This window comes from Falco cherrug, chromosome 19, assembly GCF_023634085.1.
Source record: "Falco cherrug isolate bFalChe1 chromosome 19, bFalChe1.pri, whole genome shotgun sequence".
NCBI lineage: Eukaryota > Metazoa > Chordata > Aves > Falconiformes > Falconidae > Falco > Falco cherrug.
In genome coordinates this window covers 1699092-1718328 of record NC_073715.1, presented here as the reverse complement: position 1 = coordinate 1718328, position 19237 = coordinate 1699092, and the positions used below count along the sequence as shown (strand labels likewise).

Sequence of the window (19237 nt, the reverse complement as noted above, 5' to 3'; positions counted from 1 at the left end):
GCTCTGATTTTCACATGGGTTAATCTTTACACATAATTTTAAAATAGTTTTCTAATTCCTTAATCTGAAAATATTTTGCTGTAAGCAACTTTTGTTTTGTACATTCAGCTTTGCTATGAAGTTGTGAGTATCCTCAGCAAGACTTTCCCAGTTGGCTGACAACTCACAGCATCCCAGAATTTTCTACGTGTGTGGGGATGGAAGGTTTCTGTACAGCCATTTTGGAGTGTATCACCAGACTTTTTGTTTAAACTTGAATTTAAAATCCATACTCCGGTCATCTGAGGCAATTCAGGGGTGTGAGGTGGGTGTAAGCAGTTTGTAACCATTCAGGCTTTGTCTAGGTAACGAAGAAAATCGCAGAGATGAGTTGTTTGACCCACACCATGGACTTGTAACAGCTCCACTTGCAGATCTTTAACTGATGCTGAGAGATGAGCAAGGGAAAACTGTATCAAAATGTGCATCTAAGCGCTATTTCTACAGAGGTTTCATGGAAAGACAGCTAAGGATTACACAGCAGGAAATATTCTTTACATCTTCAAGGTGCTGAGATGGTTGGCTGGTGGTGGGGAAATCTAAGCAGGGAGCCAGTGGCCACAGTCCTGTCCCTGCCCTCTACTGAGCTGTAGTTTTGTGAAGAAAAATGGATATCCTTGCACAAATACCCCATGTTTTCTGTTTATTTTTCTTAATCCCAGTGTGTTTATTTTTTTTCTCGCTGATTTCATCAAAATATTTGAAGGAGAAGCGAGGTAGAAAAATAAACCATGAATAAGAAAACATAAACAGAATTAGCACAAGGCAGGAAGATGATGCAGGTGCAGGCTGTTGGGATTCTGAATGGTCTGATTTGTTTTTTTCTTACTTCTGGCTTCATCCTGACAGAATTTCTTGCTCTCTTAAGTGATCCTTGAGGACTTAATGGTGACAGATCATCTCCCCTGAGGGAGGTCTGGTGCATGCAATGTTTGGCTGCATCAGTAGCTTCTCCTTGCCCTTTGTGACCCTTCTGTAAAATTGTATGACCCACTATTTTTCCTTCCATGTTTATTTTATGTCTTCAGGATGGAGATGGGTTTTCTGCCTTTCTTCTGGCCTGGGAGGGCAGGACCTGCTGTAGAAAATCAAACCCACCCAAATTCTAACTGTAGTGCTGGCAGGAATTGGCACACCTGTAATTTCCTTCCCAGCTCTCCCTCTGAATCAGAAACTGATGTGAAGACAAACACTTCGCCCTGATGTCTCAATTGCCTTTCCTGTTACAACCGCACAGACCACAGGGGTGTTGTGAAAACGCCATCTTTTCAAGCGAGGGCTGCATTCCTAACCGCATAGTCCCCGGCCGGCAAGACACACCTGCACCCGCCCAGCAGCTGGCTTTGTGCAGGGCGAGGTCCCCGCGGGGCTGTGCTCCCAGCACTTCCCAGTGGGATTTGTTCCATGGCTGGTGTCCAAAAGGCAGGCAGATGTGCATGTCACCTGCATGTGTTTGGCTACCCATTGCCATGGCACGGATACCCCAGGAGGGTGCCCTGGGTGTGTTTGGGCCTCCAGGACTTTTAGGACATCACCAAACATCACCCATGGGCTAGGATGTAGAGGGAACAGAGCAGGTCTGACAAACCTGTTGGAGAGGTTGGAGAAGGTGCTGGAATTGTAGCCCTGTATCCATGATCTGTGCAGTGCACTGTGCTTGGCATTGCTGCCCTGGGTCTCTGACCCCTCAAAACAAGGCTGCAGCTTATGGTTTTGTCTTCGTTCATAAGCACGGCCACAATGTGGTTAGTTAAGTCCAGCTACACCAGGAGTTCAGGCACTTCAGCAGGTGGAAAACAATGTTTTCAAGGCTGCACAAGTCAGACCATCAGTGATTTTGACTGTTGTTTTGGGAGAGGAAGAAGCTAGTAAACCTCACCAGGCTTATTGTCCCAGGATGCATTTATTTCTCAGTTCAGGGGGAAATGCCTCTGTGATCTTGTGGCAAAGAGTGAATAGACATCCTTTTGCCGTACACTGAATCCTGAAGTATGCCCGTACCTTCCAGGCTCCCCTCACCCTTAATTTTTCAGTAGTGGTGCCTGACCTTCATTTCTTTCTCTTTCCAATGTCCTATTGGGATGTGCTGGGAGGAATGGTACGGTGGCTTGGATGTAATTGTTGCAAGGAAGGCTAAGGAAGAGCTCCACAGGTACCTCACTGGTTTGTAAGGTATTGGGGCTCACCATGCTCACAGGGACAGTAGCATTTACACCACCGGAATGCAGGAAATAAGGGGTGGAGGTAGTGTTCACCGTGAATGTGCCTGCATCAGATTTTTCCTTTGGATTCCAAGGCTGCCAAACACAGCAAAACCATAGTACTTGTGTCAAGTCCCTGGCTGTGAAACATCTAGGATCTACGTCAAGGTCTGGGATTTCTTTTGAACAGCTTAAGTAATGCAAAAGACTAGTCATCAGGGATTATTTTAGCATCAGTAGGTTGCAGATTTTGAAACCATACAAATAAAAGCAGAAAACATGGTATTGCAATGCAGAAAGGATTTTATTGGAACTGACAAATGGGATTGATCAGACTACAGCAATACTACAGGGAACAATCCAGAGGAATTAAGTTAAATTTGCATGAAGGGGTTGAGCGCAGAGACAGAATGTTGTGAGCAGAGATCTGATACAAGTGTGAAATACAGTATCTGGGCTTGTTTCCCAGGATGTATGAGCGTGCCTGCCTAGTGAGGACTCCACTGCCCCTCTGAAAGCCGTGCTCCTCCCATCACTCACAGATTTTCAGTTTGCTTTTGTTTCTTCTGGGTTTTGCCATCCAGGGAATCCTTGCAGGGCTTAGCAGGGCGGTATATCCCACAGCTGCGGGAATAGCAGGGGTAGGAGTACCTGCCACCCAGGGAGGCACCCGACCCAAAGGAGCTCTGGGCATCCCAGGAGCCCCCGTAGCCAAAGGAGCTGCCCAGCTCCACTGGGGCTGAGGTGCCCACGAAGCTCTCCTGTGGGCAGGAGCTGAGGATGGGGCCTGGGAAGGTGATGGTCACGGGTGGCGGGTAGACCACGGCACGGGAGTCCCCGCAGGAGGTGACGCAGGGCTGGCTCCAGGCGTTGGCATATGGCGCGGGGCAGCTCACGTCGCAGGGCGAGTAGCTGCTGGAGTTGCAGACCTGCCTGTAGGAAGACATCCTTCTGGCTGGAAGCAAGCCTGGAACACACACGGGGGGAGAGCGCGGGTCAGGGGCAACGGTGCAAGTGCGTTAGCAAAAGGGAGCCCTCATTTATTCACACCAGAGACAGTGAAGGAATACATTCAGTGAGCAAATCTGTTTCAAATTAAAGGTGAGAATGACAAAATGCATTTTACTCTATTTCCTATTACTCTGTTTCACATCTCGAAGTAGTTCTTGCAATACCCATCTGAATTTCTTAGAATTGAACTGACCTTTAGCTCAAAGCTTCCCCTGCCCCGCAAAGAACACGACTTACTTGGTTGAACAGCAGAAGAGAACTGAGTCTTCCAGAGAAGCAGTTTGAAGACTCTGGGCTACAGGTGCTTTTATACAGTTTCTCAGTTTGCCTGGGGGAAGTGAACCACTCTTGTCCTCATGTGTCCTCATTGTCCCTCAAATACACTTTTTTGCTTGTGTCACTCAAGGTAATTGTTGGGCTTAATTGTTTCTCCTAACTGAATCCACCGTAGATGGTTTTACATCTACATCATAGCCTGTAGACTTCTTGCATGTCAAATGTGAATCTATGAATCTGCAAATTAATTTTTCAGATTAATTTGCTGTCTTACAACTTAACCAATATTTCTGTCTGAGTTGGCCACATATTGGTGTTTGCTTATTTTTCACAGTGTTATAAATACTGTGTCAGAGATGGAGATCTCAGACCTTTGTCCAAAGCCACAGTAGTCTGTTTGATCCTTCTGTTACTATTTCAGCTTAACTTTTTTGCTTTTGCTAGCAATTCGTTTAGAGAGAAAGAGAAGTTGAGTTTTGGAAGCACTAATCGTAAATCCTTCTTTTTAAACTCAAAATCCATCTTCAGCATTGAACTGTTAGCTACAAGTTGTCATCATGGGACAGACTTTTGCAACACTCAGAAGTGAGCCCTGCAAAACAATGTAGTAGATTGTAGATTGTGCCCTGTTTAATGACAGGTCTTAACTTTTACGTATGAGACACAGAAATTAATATCCAGCTCTCCACGGATGTAACTGGGCTTAGAACTGAGGCAGAAGCATTGTCACGATGCTTAGCCTTGATTTAGGGAATACCCTTCGCTAATCCTAACAATTTCATACATCAACATGCATTGCTTACTGTATTTGGAAACAGAAGTGCGTGATTAAATCTCAGCAACTTGTATTAGCCACCATGTCCTCGTCCTATTATTTTCTTGGACTGAGACATGCCAGAAAGTCTGTGTCGGTTCTGTTGAGGGTACTGATTGTACAGCCTTGATTTCCCATAAATGAGCTTTTCTTCTGTGTTGTGCAGACAGGAATTTTTCTTCCCCTTATGTCTTGGAGGTGGACAATGTCCTCTTTTGTTTCCTGCAGTTCTCCAAATGGTGGTCCCTGACTTGGCGTGACAGAGCAGGAGATGAAAGAATGAGGACTTGATGTGCTGAGCGCTCCTCCCAGCTCTCCCAGTAATCCCCAAGTGTGGCTGAGAGCGCTGGTTAGCCTCAGCCTTTTAATAATCCCATCAAGAAATCAGCAATAAAATTTAGCCAATTCAGCTGGGTGTTGTACAAGTGAGTGGTTGTGTAGAAAGCGGTGAAAAAACGAGATTTTACATTCTCATCTGGCTTTTTAAGGATTTCATTCCAAGGCTTTTTCACAGAACCAAGGGGAATGTGTCACAAGACTTGAAGAGTCCGGTGTGAGGACACCCTGCCTTCCAGGTCTGACAGATCCCCAGGTTTGGGGTTTTGCCCAGGAAACTAATTTCATTTAAACCCATCTCATGGATCACTGCATGCTTTGGGTGCACACCACAGCCAAATTTTCATCTGATTTCTTCTGCCTCCAAGTTAACCTTTTCCTCTTGCAGTTTTGTGCTATATGATGCATTTTTTCCTAGCAGGTAAAATACTGCTCTGTGCCAGCCTGTGTAACACCCACGTGAAATGGGGAATCACTACTGATGATTTCTAGAAGAGATGACTAAGACAGAGGGCAAATAATTTACCAAACGTCTCTTGGCAATTAAGCGAGCCTCTGGGAGGAGATCTCGGGCATGTCTTGTACTTGTTAGTGTTATTATTTATAATTATCATTCTATCATCTCTTAGCTTATGTAAACGAGGTTGGCGCCCAGATACCATGAAAATAGAGAGCTCAGTCACTGCTGTCAGGAATCAATAAACGAAACCAACTAGTTTTAGGCATGGTGAAAGGAAGGATTACCATCCCTGCTGGTGAGAGCTTCCTGCAGTGAGCACAGAGGGCAGCTTCTCCTCGCCCCGATGCATGCAGGACAATGAGGGCATCTAAAAACCTCTCCCCAGACCCTTGGCGAAGGTTACGTTGGAAATCTGCCCCAGACCACTGGGTCTTAACTGGGAGATCTTTACCTTGCCTTGGGTCTGGACTTGATGCTATTTTCTATTTTCCATGTTGGAGTTTCCCTAGTAGGTTCAGGAGCAAGACCAGAGTAAAATCTCTGTTTATTATAAATAGCAAAGAAAACAATTTCCATCCCGCTTCATAAATCCAGAGGAGCATAGAATACAACTCAGAGTAGGGCAGGGACATGGTTCCTTAAATGAGTTTTGCTGCCCAGAGGGAATCATCATCCATAATCTAATTCAGCTCTCCAAGTACTGAATGGTACAAGTGATACTTATGACATATAAATCCTTTAGGATCATCAAATTTACACCTAGGTGCAGGAGGACCCCAACATCTGAGTGCTCACTTTCACCTGTGGCCTGTTACATCGGGGGAGGAGCTGGATACAATTTTCCAGTTGTAAATTTATTTATTGCAAACTCCTGTATGCAGCTAGACCTGTCTGAAAGGGTCCAAATGTCGTTTTTTAGAACAAAGTTGCTCAAAGCAGCACATTTTGGAGTGACTCATGTGTGAGGCTACTCCCTTCCTAGCATTTCGAAGCAAGGGTTTCCTTGCCCTTTTTAATATTTTTTTCAATTAGGGCAATATATAATTATACTCCCCAGGAATGGTGTGGGATCAGAAGGCACGTGCAGCACCTAAGTCCCGTTTCCCCTCTCTCCACCACCCTGACCCCTTCAAAACAGGCTGTAAAAAAACTTTAAAATAGGCTGTAAAAAAGGCCTTTGTCTCACAGAGCTGCTTCTCTGCAGCTGTCAGCAGGCTGATCACTAGACCGGAAGCACCAGAGGGCTGTGGGGTATAGATTTATTTCTTTTTTTTTCCCACCCCTTGAGGCAGAAGGGAGTGGGGATAGAAAGGGAGCAGCAAGGTACCCTGCGAAGGTGGTATAAAGGTCTCTAAGTTTCATCTCCCTTTGCAACTAAAAGGTTTGAAAACCTTCACACCAAGCCTGACAAAATCAATACATTGTTTAAAAAAATAAAGTCTATTTTGTGAAATCAGCAGTCCTCTGTTCTTCTGAGTTATGTTCTTTGAAGCTCGGACAAGTGGAAGAAGGAAGTTAACATCTGCAATGAGTAGAAAGGAACTAAGGGTGAATACTATCCCTATTTTGAGACGAAAGATTTCTTCAGGCTGCACTGTGGCTGTGATACCATTCGACTAATAATTGCTTAACAGCAAACAATATGCAAAGATTCCTCCACCCGTTGACGTGACAAATGCAGGAAAGTTTGTTTTGTAACTGGGAAGGACCGCATGCCCAAAGCGTGGCTCAGACCCTGGAGCTGCTCTGAGGAACCGTATAAAAGTCCTTGGAGCACATGGCTCTTCAACCTGCTCCTCCGGGCTTGCTTCTTGGCTTCTCCTCGGTGGCGAACTGAGTAAGTCTGACTTCAATTAATTCTGTTCTATGAGTTTAAGAGCCACTTAAATAAGAGTTTTAATGTACTTATGTCTGAGCACTTAATATGTCTTTGTCTATTATTGGAAGGATGTTCTTTTCATTAAAAAAGATCCTGTGACAACTTTCAGCTTGGCAAGCTTTGGAGGGATGGGATTTATGTGGAAAGCATGGGGCTTGGTGTTTCAGTGAAAGAAAGCTTAATGATTTTAACTATGCCTGGGAATGCTTTGCAAATGAAGAGAATAGGTTCAGGAACAGTTTTAAATAAATATTGCTTGATTAATCCTCGTCTTTCTTTAATGAAGCTTTGAGGACTACTAATGTTATCTAATCTTTGTTATTTCTGCGTATGAATTGCAATCACACGTTACACTTAGGTATGGAAGGGTAACTTTCTGGACGTTGTGTGGTGTGAATAAATGAGGGCTCCCTTTTGCTAACGCACCTGCACTGTCACCCCTGACCCATGCTCTCCCCCCGTGTGTGTTCCAGGCTTGCTTCCAGCCAGAAGGATGTCTTCCTACAGGCAGGTCTGCAACTCCAGCAGCTACTCGCCCTGCGACGTGAGCTGCCCCGCGCCATATGCCAACGCCTGGAGCCAGCCCTGCGTCACCTCCTGTGGGGACTCCCGTGCCGTGGTCTACCCACCACCCGTGACCATCACCTTCCCAGGCCCCATCCTCAGCTCCTGCCCACAGGAGAGCTTCGTGGGCACCTCAGCCCCAGTGGAGCTGGGCAGCTCCTTTGGCTACGGGGGCTCCTGGGATGCCCAGAGCTCCTTTGGGTCGGGTGCCTCCCTGGGTGGCAGGTACTCCTACCCCTGCTATTCCCGCAGATACACGACTTACAGTCGTGGGAGCTGTGGGCCCTGCTAAGCCCCACAGCAGCCATCCCCAGCAGGGACCAGAGTAAAGTCCCAGTCCATGAGGGAGCAGAGGGACATGGCTTTCAGAGGGGCAGCACACGGGGATGCAGTGGGGGTCCTCAGGAGCTGGGCACGCTCAGCCACCCTAAGAAACAAGCCCAGACACTGTCTTTCCCTTCTGTTGGATTAGGTACCTGGAAACAAGATCCCAGCTCTGTGGTTGAGGGGCTGTTTACTTGAGAAATATAGGAAAGACTTTAGTTTAAATTCAAGTGGTTTATTGAAGACTAAACATCACCGCAAATTAGATCCTGTATATTCTGGCCTCTCTCATGGACTGACGTTTCATGGCTTTTTGAGGTATAGTGGAAAATCTTCTCAAATTTCCAGTTTGGGAGCTACCCTGTTTCACATAGTCTGGGATTCAAAAAAAAAACAAAAAGTGAAAACCAAACTCTACTCTCAAATGCTGCAAATGCAACAAAGAAGATCCTCTTACAAACTGCAGCCCCAAAAGAAGACACATCCTTCCTCACCAAACCCTGCAAATATATTCTGTACTCTCCGGATTGCCATGTTCTGCTGTTATGAAGTCCTTGTCCCAATTCAATTAAAGTTTATATTGCATGACAGAATTTGCCTTCTGGTTTCCTTTTCTCCTCAGCTTAAAACTATTGGACAATGATGCTAAAATGATGCTTCATTTGAGGCCCAGGCTCCTCTGGGTGTTCACCAACAGAAAGGACAAGGTCTTGGCTGTTGTTTGTATATTGTCCACTCATCCATAAGACATGGCCATCCCCAAAATCTTTTGTAAGGATTTGTGGTCAAAGGCGTGTGATTAAACAATTGCACCAGCCTGTTTGGTCAGAGGATATCTTCATCCTCCCACCAGCTCACAGAGAGAGAGAGAGAGGAGTTGCCCTCAGTATCTCCACTAAATTTAAAAATGTATTTGCTGGTTAAAGTCTTCTGCTAATTGCAAATGCCATGCAAGGAACAGATTTCCATTTTTATCCTGGGGAAGCCCTGGCTACATCTGGACCCAAACAGCACAGAAGCAGCGGGGACACATGCAGCCTGATTTTCTCTGGCTACTAAGAGCATCTCTTTCTGCTAAAACTGAAGGGCCAAAGCCCTTGTTTCCAAAGTCACCACGTACTTGTGACAGGAAGAAAACTGCCTTTTGGCGACTACTGGAAACAAAAAGAAGGACAAAAAGTCTTTTCATTGACGCAGAGGTAAGTGGAAAACTGAAGTGGAATGAACACCAGGTCAGTGCTATGTAATATGGCTTTTAATAGGCGTGAGAAGCAGGGCTAACAGTTGCAATGACACAGGGAATAAAGAGAAACACTTCAGGACTCTTTCTACCACAAACTTTGTGATATCAAGTCAAGCATTTGGTAAGAGAATTGCTGCTTTCCTCATTACAGCTGTAAAACTTGAGTTGTGTCTCCTATTTTACCCCTTCGCAATATATTCATTTTAAAGCAGACATACCAAGAAATAAGTTTCCCAGTGCTCTTGTACCTGTGGAAAGCCACAAAACAATGTACAAACTCTTACAACACATTATACTGATCATTGTTTAACCTCAGGAGTATGGAGGATCCCTCAATATTTGCAGTGCAGATATTTTTTTGTTTTGTAACTGAGCACCAAACCTCTCCCCCAGAAACAGTGCAATAAATGCAGAGGCAGGAATGTATAAACAGAAGATGCCAAAAGCCTAAAGTGTAAAATATGCTTATAGGTTGAGCTCCTTATATTTTTCAAATAAATAACAAGTTTTCTCCAAGATGGAGCTTTAGGGCAATGAAAATCTTCAACCTAAATGGGTAGAAAATAAGACTTTTGAAAAGTGGTTAAAAACATTCTGAACTAATTTGGACAAACACCTTCTGCTTTTAATTTTAAAAGTTAAAGTTTCTTTCAAAAACTGTTTTCTAATGTGGATTTTTTTTTTTCTTCTTCCTTGAAAGATTTTCTTTAATGGACCTTGACTAGATTTTTTCAACCCCCATCTGTGTGTGTATTTATACAGTTTGCCCAGCTCTACCTATGTACCTGTTTTTCTGGGCACTGCTGAGAGCTCCCAGCTCCTGCAGGTTTCAGCCAGAGCTGTGAGCTCCCAGCTCCGCTCATGTTCAGACTCAGTTTCCCATCCATTATTTGCTGCCACGTTTTTCACACCCTGATTGCTCCGTGCAATGAGGTCTCAGGAATATTTAGCATGGCCCACAGCTTCCTTGGCTGTAGGTGCTGTCCTGGTGTTAGGAGTATGGGCTACAATTTCCCCTTCCCTATGATGAGCATCCAGAATTGTAAGACCCGCTGTCATTGCATACACCCCCATAACCACTGGAGCCCCCAAGAAGGGTGAAGCCCCTTAAGCCAACAACATCTCCAAAGCCCCTTTAGCCATGACAGCACCCAGCACCAAATGGGTGGTCAAAGCCAAGTGGTCCAGAGCTGCCCACAGGAAAGCGTTGTGGGCAAGAGCTGAGAACCAGTCCTGGAAAAGTCAGGACAATGGGTGGTGGGTGAACGACAGCTCTGGAGCCATCACAGGATGTCGTGCACAGCTTGTTGCAGGTGTTGGCCTAGGGCTGAGGGCAGGGCACCCCACATGGGCTGCTGTAGGGGATGCACAGGTCTCTGCAGAAAGGCATCATGCAGGGAAGCCAGTGAACCTGAAACACAGAGAGAGCAGAATAATGCTTTGATCCCTTGCAACTGGTGCGCAGCTCCTTGCAGTGAAGTCGCCCACCAGTCCCCTTCTACACCTGGGATGAACATGACATGAGTGACAGAGAAGCTTGGAGGGCAGCCGGGTGCTCCAAGGCTTGTGCCTAGATTGCTTTCAGTAAGTAGCCAGCTCCCCTCCAAAAAAAAACCCGAACACAAAACGGCAAGTTGCATCCCAATTCCAAGCTAGACCTGATTCTTTTCATTTTAAAGCATTGTTAGAAACCCTGGTTACTTCAGAGTTGGGCAGAAGCATTAACTGAGCACAACTGTATGACATTCCCGTGGTGACGCCTGGAGCCAGCGCCAAAGCAGCAGCTCTCTAATGGGATGCCCTGTAGGCATTAGACGAGTTCCTGTATCCCTTAGGGCACTGACTGCAGCATCCTCTTGCCTCCAGGCATAGACAAAATTAAGAATAAGAAGCTCCTTTCACAGAAATATTTACAGTCAAGGAGCCTACTACAGCAAAACTTAGCACAAACATGATGGTAAATGGCATCAGACAGGGTCTGGAGCTAAAAAGGCTTGTTCTGGAAAGGAGAGAGCTACTGTTTGAGGTTAGACCTGGGCTCAGCCTAGCCTACTGTTTCTCACAGATATTCTAGTTTCTTTTAGTTTTCTGTAAGAAATATTTAGTATTTGATTATGGAGTTATTTCTGTAGGAGAAAGTTGCGCCCTACCCCGAAACCTGAGTCTTTCTATATGTTTCCACGTGGCCAGGAGATGTGAATTTGTGTATGCATGAAAAAAAGAAAAAAAAAAAAAAGAAAAAAAGAAAGGTTAAAATTTTAAGTTTCCACAGTTGCGTATGAAAGCACAAACATTTGATTAAATGAGAGCCTGGCTAAATAACTATCCTAAAAAATAATCTCCCATATCAGAGTATTTCTATAGTGAAATTGTATAAAGCAAAAGGGAGAATTTAGACCCCTACATACTTAGTGGAAAGTATCTAAAGCTCACGTTGGTCTCTAAGTCCCACATTAGCTCCCCAAACCTGTGTCATCAAAGCCACCACAGATGACTTGCAGTAGGAGACTTGTTTCTAGCAGACAGCTATAACCATTCTGAGAGTAACAAAGCTTAACACTAAAATTAAAGATGTAACAGTCAAAAGAATAAGCCAGATCAGACTTACTTGATCACTAAAGAAAGAGTAGCAGGTAAACAGCCTTGAGCTGCAAGTGCTTTTATACAATTTCTCCAACTGCCTGGAGGCTAGAAGACCTGTTTGTTGGTGATTATCTCATTTACTTGCAAATCAGATGTTGTTGCTCAGATCATTGCTTCAGCTGCTGTAATTATCTTTCTTAGGGCTAGCTGTTCCTTCTGAGCCCCATGCTGTGTGATGCCCATCTGACAACGGGGGGGGGGGGGGGGCGGGGCGCGGGGAAGAGGCGGGAGGCTTCTGTTCTGTCACCATCACCAGTAGTAGCTGAGAACACAGAACCTTTATTTGCAAAGAAAGCCTGTGAAATTCCTCATTAGATTTTGAAAAAATTGGCTTCAATTCCCTGGTCAATGTGCTGAAGAAATCCAAATCTTCCAGTTGGAAGCAGAGCTGGAAACTAAATAAACCTGTGGACTCTCCATTTCCATGGAGAATTATAATTTCTTTACACAATGAAATAGCAAGCAAAGTCATCACTGGAGAAGGAGGGCTTCTGTCGTTTGTGCTGCATATGCTTAATCAGGAGAGTTTAATTTAGCACACTGTAAAGGCCAGTTTTCAAACGTTTTTTAAACAGCATAAGCCCAGATTTTATGTAGAGTAATCCTTTTAGGTATCTTTGCAATTGATAGGGCAAATTTATACCATACAAAGACCAGAAGGTTCCTAAATTTAAAGCTGAGGTTTTAGTACAGCAGAGGAAAAATTGTCTTCTGTGGCAAAGAAAATAACCTTGACCTGCAGAGCTATGAAGGGTCTCCTTAGGAGAAGGATGAGGTCATGTTCTAAAGTGAAACTATTACTCATTATCAAGACCTAAAACTGCAACAACATGTCATTAATTTTATTACAGTAGAACTCCATATCTACAATGTGTTAATCACACAGAGGTGCTTTGAAGTCCTTTATTCCGTAGAAAAACATTAGAACAACCCAGATAAGTGCTGCCTAGAGCTTCCTCATAACGATCCCACATAACCTAAGTATAATCTATACCGTAAAGGACAGGGCTTGAATTTTGAAGGATGTAAACAAGCACGAGAGAGGAATGAAATGCAGCAAGGCATGCTTCTGCTGCCCAGCCTACACAAGCGGCACTCCGTTTCATCCTGCCAAGCCAAACAGCAAAATGCCAACGCAGAAAGCTGCATTATCCCACCCATCGGGGTCAGCAGTGCAGCTCGCAGCCACCACAGCAATGGACCTTATCCAAAGGCTGGGAGAAACAGACAGGAGAGTTTGTGCCTGGAGAATGGAAAGTCTCTGCCCAGACCTTCATAACCACGGTTAGCACAACCAAAGCCTCTGTAAGCACCATTTTTGCAAACCAAGACAACTGTGTGTTTGTTGTCACTCTTTATCCTTACCTCAAGGGGATGTTGCCTTCAGCCAGCCCCACAGCAGAGGAGGATGGTGAGGTACCATGTGCCGCACCAGGAGTGTAACATCATCAATTACATTCCCAATTACAAGCACCTGAGCTGCTGCCCTGGGCTCATTCCTATGGTGATCACCTGAGAAATTAAAAGAAAAGTAAACAAATCATCTACCACAGCAGGCAGAGATCTTCCCAAGGGCAGAAGCTTTGAGGGTCCTGTGACATGTTGACCTAAAACCTGCAAAGCTGGTTAAAAACTGGGCATTGTAGTCAGTGGGGAGAGTGGGACATTCCTCCAAAAATGCAGAAGAGGAGCCAGAGACTGGAGGTTTCAAAATCTCCTTTTCTATGGACAACAGAGGGAATCTAGCTGGTTGGCTTATCCCCAGGGTGGGTACCTAAAGCAAATCCCTCCTACATTTTGTCTCATTTTGCACAGAAAGGCTTCTCTGGGGGAGGGTGAGTTGAGTCGCTGCAAGCCTGAAACATGCAGCAAGGAGCTGTAACGATAAATCAGTAAAAGCAATGGACAGGAGAGAGTGAATCCCTGGCCGCTCTTCAACGTGGCTGATATCCTTCTGGGGAATCAGCAGAAAATTCCAGATTAGTGCTTATGGGCTCATTATCTTGTTACGTAGCCTGTAAATTCCAGTAATTGTTAGATGCTCCAGTTATATTGGACACCCTAAAGGGATAGATACTGCACAAGCGCAGGCCATGAGACGTTGCCTCCCCTGAGGGTCTTACCATATAAGCAGAAAATAATAGCGTGCAAAATTGCAGGAGATGGATTTATAGAACTAGTAGTGGTAGTTATATTTAACAATCAATGAGTGCAAGAACAGCAGTGGCTGCTAAGAAACGATGCCCAGACTAATCCTTTTAAAGCTGACTTTAGCATTAGCAGTGCCTTTACTAACATTTACCTTCAACAGTCCTGCTTCCTCTGGTCAGTTTTTTGGTCTCAAGAACTTGTGAGTCAGCAGCAATAACAAATGAACGATTTATAGCATGAAAATACAACTTTAGGGATGAGCTTCCAGTAGCTTTGATGACAGTTTGCTGGCTGCTGCCAGGGGAAACATGTTGGTTTTATAATGGGGAACATGTGCATTGTCCTGCCAGTCAGACCAAGCCAGCTGCCCCTCCTTGACTCCCTGCGTGCCTTTGGAAAGGACAGGATGGGCACACTGGTGCTCAGGCTCTAGCTCAGGACCTCAGGAGTGTCCTGGCACATGCTCATAGCTCAAGTTAGACATTGCAATTGCGTGTGGAATCAAAAGCTTCTAAAGAAAGCCAGAGCCAGAACCGATGAACTGTGTAATAAGATATTTTTTGGCCTCCAAACACCCATCAATTAGAATCGAATTGAGTCACCCAAGCTGTCGTTATGGGGAGCCTTCAGCCTCTGACTGTCTCTCAGCCTCTTTCCCATTCCTCATTCCATTCCTGGGAAGCCAAATGGGTTTCCCAGCCCACCTTTAGGAACACCACGGCATCAGAGAAGCAAACACCCTGGCACAACCCTCCCACACGTGCCAGACCAAAACCAAGTATGATATTGGAGCATCTCACAGGCAGCAGCTATCCACAGGGCAGCTTCTTTCACACCAGCACTAGCTGGTGCCACACGCTCAGCTGCATCCCCAGGTGAGGGCTTGGCCCATGGTGATGAAAAAAAGCCCTCAAAAAAAACCAAAAGTAAAAACATTTTGGTTTAATTAACAACGTGACCATCAATTCTAAGGCTTTCAGTCATGACCTCCTTGGGGAAAGATCACCAGAGTTATGTTTTAGAGAGGAACGATTAGTCAACACTGGGGCGTCTCACTCCAACAATTACTAGGATGGTAATAACCCCGCACACCACTGCAGTCAGAGAACCATCGCTGTTAACATCTCCCAAAATGCCTGTTCTGAGCAAGCAAGACTTTCCCAGGCTGTTGCTCCAGGGATTTCCATAGTGACTCACCATAATCTACCAATCATTTTGACACACTGGCATCAAGCTGGTCAACAAAGAGAAAAACATGAGCAGATTAAGGGCAGAAACACAAATATTTTTTACGGTGAGGAGTGATGAGTAATTCCAGGGCACAGAGCTCCATTCTAACCTTTTCTGATGAAGCGCAGCCACCATCACCACAAGCTTTGTCACCATCCTGGCTTCTCCATATAAAGGACACCATGCCTTTTTCTCTGTCCATATGATCTGCATGTATGGGATGTGTTGTGGTTATCTATGCTTTTGGACGGTGTTGAGCTCCAGATCTGTATGTTCAAAAGAGTATTTTCAAGTTAGGTCTGTCTGGCTTGCTTATTCGGCATCTATTGCTTATGCCACTTCGGCGCCTGCCGATTGTTGTAGTCTGGCACAGAATTGTTACAGGGAGGGAATGGTGACTTGCACCATGGGAGGATCTACCTCTTCTGCATTACCTTTGCAAAATAATATCTTGTGGTATATTAGCATGTCTTACTGACTCAAGTTTTGGAAACTGAAGGGTATTGCCTGGAAGATTTGCAGGGCTGATTCATGGGCAAAGATTAAATCTTGATGAGGGTTACAGCACTGTGAGCACTATGCTTGCCCAAATGTGTGGTGAAACATTCCTAACTGCTTTGAAAATGTTGCTTGCTCAGAATGGAATAATTGTTGATACTTGTCAGTTTTTTTAATACCTTCAGAGTATTTGCCTTTGTATTGCATTTTATTACAGTTGTTCTAAAGAATAACCATAGGCATGGGTGACCAGATGCATTGCTCAGAGCAAGGTAACCCTGAAGAGGAGTGACAGGAAGATGAAGACTTCTGCCCTCACCCCATGGGGTTTTTGTGGGGCCCCACACAGATCCACGGGGCCCAGACTTTCCAAAGATTTCATACTGAATAAGCTGGTTTGAAAGTTTGCTCCTTACTGAGTGTCCCTCAACTGTAAATACAAATCAATTCTCCTCCCAATGATATTTTTTTATTTCCTTCTCTATTTTTTTCTAGCTACCAGGCCAAAACTGTCTGGTATTTCATTTATATCAGGGTTGCCAAACATTAAAACTTAGCTGTAGTGTTTAGGAAATACTATAATTCATGTTAGATCTTTCAAAAGATAGCAATAGCTGAGCCTAATCCAAGCTTCTCTGTGGAAGCAAGTCATTTAGCTTTAGGGCAGTGATTATCTTTTTTATAAAAAGTGACATCATAACTACCTACATCCTATAAAAAATTAGCGATGGCAAAAAGTGATGAAAAGCAGAGCAGCTGGGAAAGTGACAGGCAGCAGACTCGGAGCTGTCTCACAGTGTAAACAGAAAAAGAGATTAAGGGAATGGACTGGGGCAGGCTTATCACTGGGCTGATCTTCATTGACAGGCATTGATGAAGACTTTGCAGAGGCCGTGGCATAACAGCAGCTCTCCTGGGCATGTGATCAGCAGCAAGCGCTCTGGAGACCAACCCAGGTCACTTGCATGGCTGGTTCATGATAACCCTGTCTGGGCCCATGCACTTAGCCCTGCCTGGAGCACCCACCTAGACCTGCCTGGAGCACCCACCTAGACTTGCCTGGAGCACCCACCTAGACCTGCCTGGAGCACCCACCTAGACTTGCCTGGAGCACCCACCTAGACCTGCCTGGAGCACCCACCTAGACTTGCCTGGAGCACCCACCTAGACCTGCCTGGAGCACCCACCTAGACTTGCCTGGAGCACCCACCTAGACTTGCCTGGAGCACCCACCTAGACCTGCCTGGAGCACCCACCTAGACTTGCCTGGAGCACCCACCTAGACCTGCCTGGAGCACCCACCTAGACTTGCCTGGAGCACCCACCTAGACCTGCCTGGAGCACCCACCTAGACCTGCCTGGAGCACCCACCTAGACTTGCCTGGAGCACCCACCTAGACTTGCCTGGAGCACCCACCTAGACCCGTCCATAGGTTTTGCGGTCCCTGCTGAGCTGCCTTCCCATCACGGTCTGAGTCAGCCCAAGCTGGTTCCACAGGAGGGCAGCAGCATGGAGCTGGGCAACAGCACCTGCATCCCTGCTGCACCCTGCAGCCCCATCAACCTCACCTTGTCCCCTCAGGAGGGACCAGCCTCCCCCAGAGCACATTTCCCCGGCTGGGAAGGGAACTGGGAATAAAGAGAATCTTCAGATCCTGTGATGGTGACATGCATTAATTGCCCCATCAGACCTTGCCAGCCTTGGGAAGACAGATTCCTGGCTGTTGCCCAGCATCTTTGCAATGGTAGCTTGGGTGGTTTATCTGGAGCTGCTTTATTGCTCAGGTTTCCCTGTTTTCCTGTGTTTCCATCTCTTCTCATACATCTGATTTGTTTAACCTCTAGGATTAGTTGGGATTGTGTTGGGGAGCTGGGGGGACAATGTTGCTAGCTGTGAATGTGCAGCATTACGATTTTTCTAGCCTGATAGCCTGGGGCTTGGCAGGGTTGCTATTTAGTGCTTTGCATGATAAAAACACTTAGGCTGCTGGGCCAAAGTAGCCCTTTGAACTAACAAACTACTCAATGGAGGGATTAAAACTGCTTCTTTTTTTTTTTTTTAATGTTAAAAAAACCTGATTGTTTTAAAATATGATCACCTGGACAGTGAACTGAGGGGTCCAAAAGTATTTTGTCAGCCCCTCTCTTAAACTTGGGCTGAGTGGAAACAGCCCTATGTTTTGATCATTGACATGAAAGGTATCATCATGAAACAAAAGAAAAGCAACTTCATAGTGAAAATCATCAGTTTACTAGAAAAAAAAATATCCTGAGAAGATATGGAGATAAACACGTGTGAAATCATGACCTTTTTTTTCCAAATCAGTTATTACAGAGTCTTGGGGAATGTAACCCAAGTAATATACTATTAACATTCTATTAACATACCACTTTACATGTGTAATACATCAGAATGTGTTTGTGAAGCACCCTGACTCCCTTTGTTCTGTGGAAGTCTTGGGTTATTTCTGGGTGGGTATAATTGCAAGAATGACATGGTATTTCCTAGGCACCAAAAGACCGTGACTTAAATAAGCAAACACATGTACGTAGCCATTATGGAAGAATGAAATTAACGTAATCTTTAGTATAAAAACAGCATCTCAAATTGCTTGTCATGAGCAGGACATACGTGATGTCCTAAACGGCGTCTGCCTAAAGGGATTCACTGCTGGCACCAGCCAGGCAGATGTAGATACCTGGGGCTTTGACCAGAGCATCCAGGAGCATGTAAGGAACTGGTACTCCAGCTCCACACGTGGCTGTTAACACTTACATGTGAAAAAGAATTCTTTGCAAAAGCAAGCTGCGAAAGTTTTGATGCAGGAATACGAAGAGTATCTTGAATCTTGCTCAGTTCGGTTTGTTTATGGAAAAGAAGGCTTCCAAATAGAACTGGTTACAAGTTACAACAGGACATTTTAAATATATACATTTTGGTATAATCTAGAAGTGTATACTTAGAAAGTGCAGAACCACATTTCTCTATGAATAGGACTTCTGCTCACTGGTTTCCAGACGGCAGCCTGCATTATACAACTGACATCTCATTTTTGCACAGGGGCCTGGAGAGCAAAACCAAATCCTTCATTTTACCTGGACATCAAGTTATGAGTGGTCCAGCAAGAGTCTCTTCTGTTCCTCTATACAAGGCTGAGTGTCACCAAGAGAGCATGGCAAATAAGTAGCAGAGGAAAAAGAGGATTCAGAAGGCCAACGGTTTGATGCAGAAGCATTTTAATGTAAACGCAAAGTGGAGTAAACATTTGCAGAAAGAATAATGCAGACTAGAAAGAGTATATTTCTAGAGACAAGAAAAGCTAAAACCAATCACCCACTCCAGTGTGATGCACTTCATCAAGGTGTTCACTTTCCTTATTCTTGCTGAGTCTGACATTCAAATCCCTATGTGTGCTTTGTTTTATAACCGTGGTCAATGTCAAATTGGGTAGAGAAAGTTAAAAGCGCAGACATAAGATGCAAAGCCACAAGAATAAAGAAAGCATTAATCTAAGCTAAAGCACTCTATAGGAATTAAACATAAGGGTCCTGGGTTTCAGGGGTGGTT

The 19237-nt window shown here is 45.0% G+C and overlaps 1 protein-coding gene across 1 annotated transcript; it reads left to right on the top strand.

Moving 5' to 3' along the window:
* Nucleotides 1-7509: 7509 nt before the first annotated feature.
* Nucleotides 7510-7872, top strand: LOC102057506 (scale keratin-like). Its single transcript, XM_005434781.2, has one exon. It carries the CDS (start codon nucleotides 7510-7512, stop codon nucleotides 7870-7872), a length of 363 nt encoding a protein of 120 aa, XP_005434838.2.
* The last annotated feature ends 11365 nt before the right edge of the window (nucleotides 7873-19237 follow it).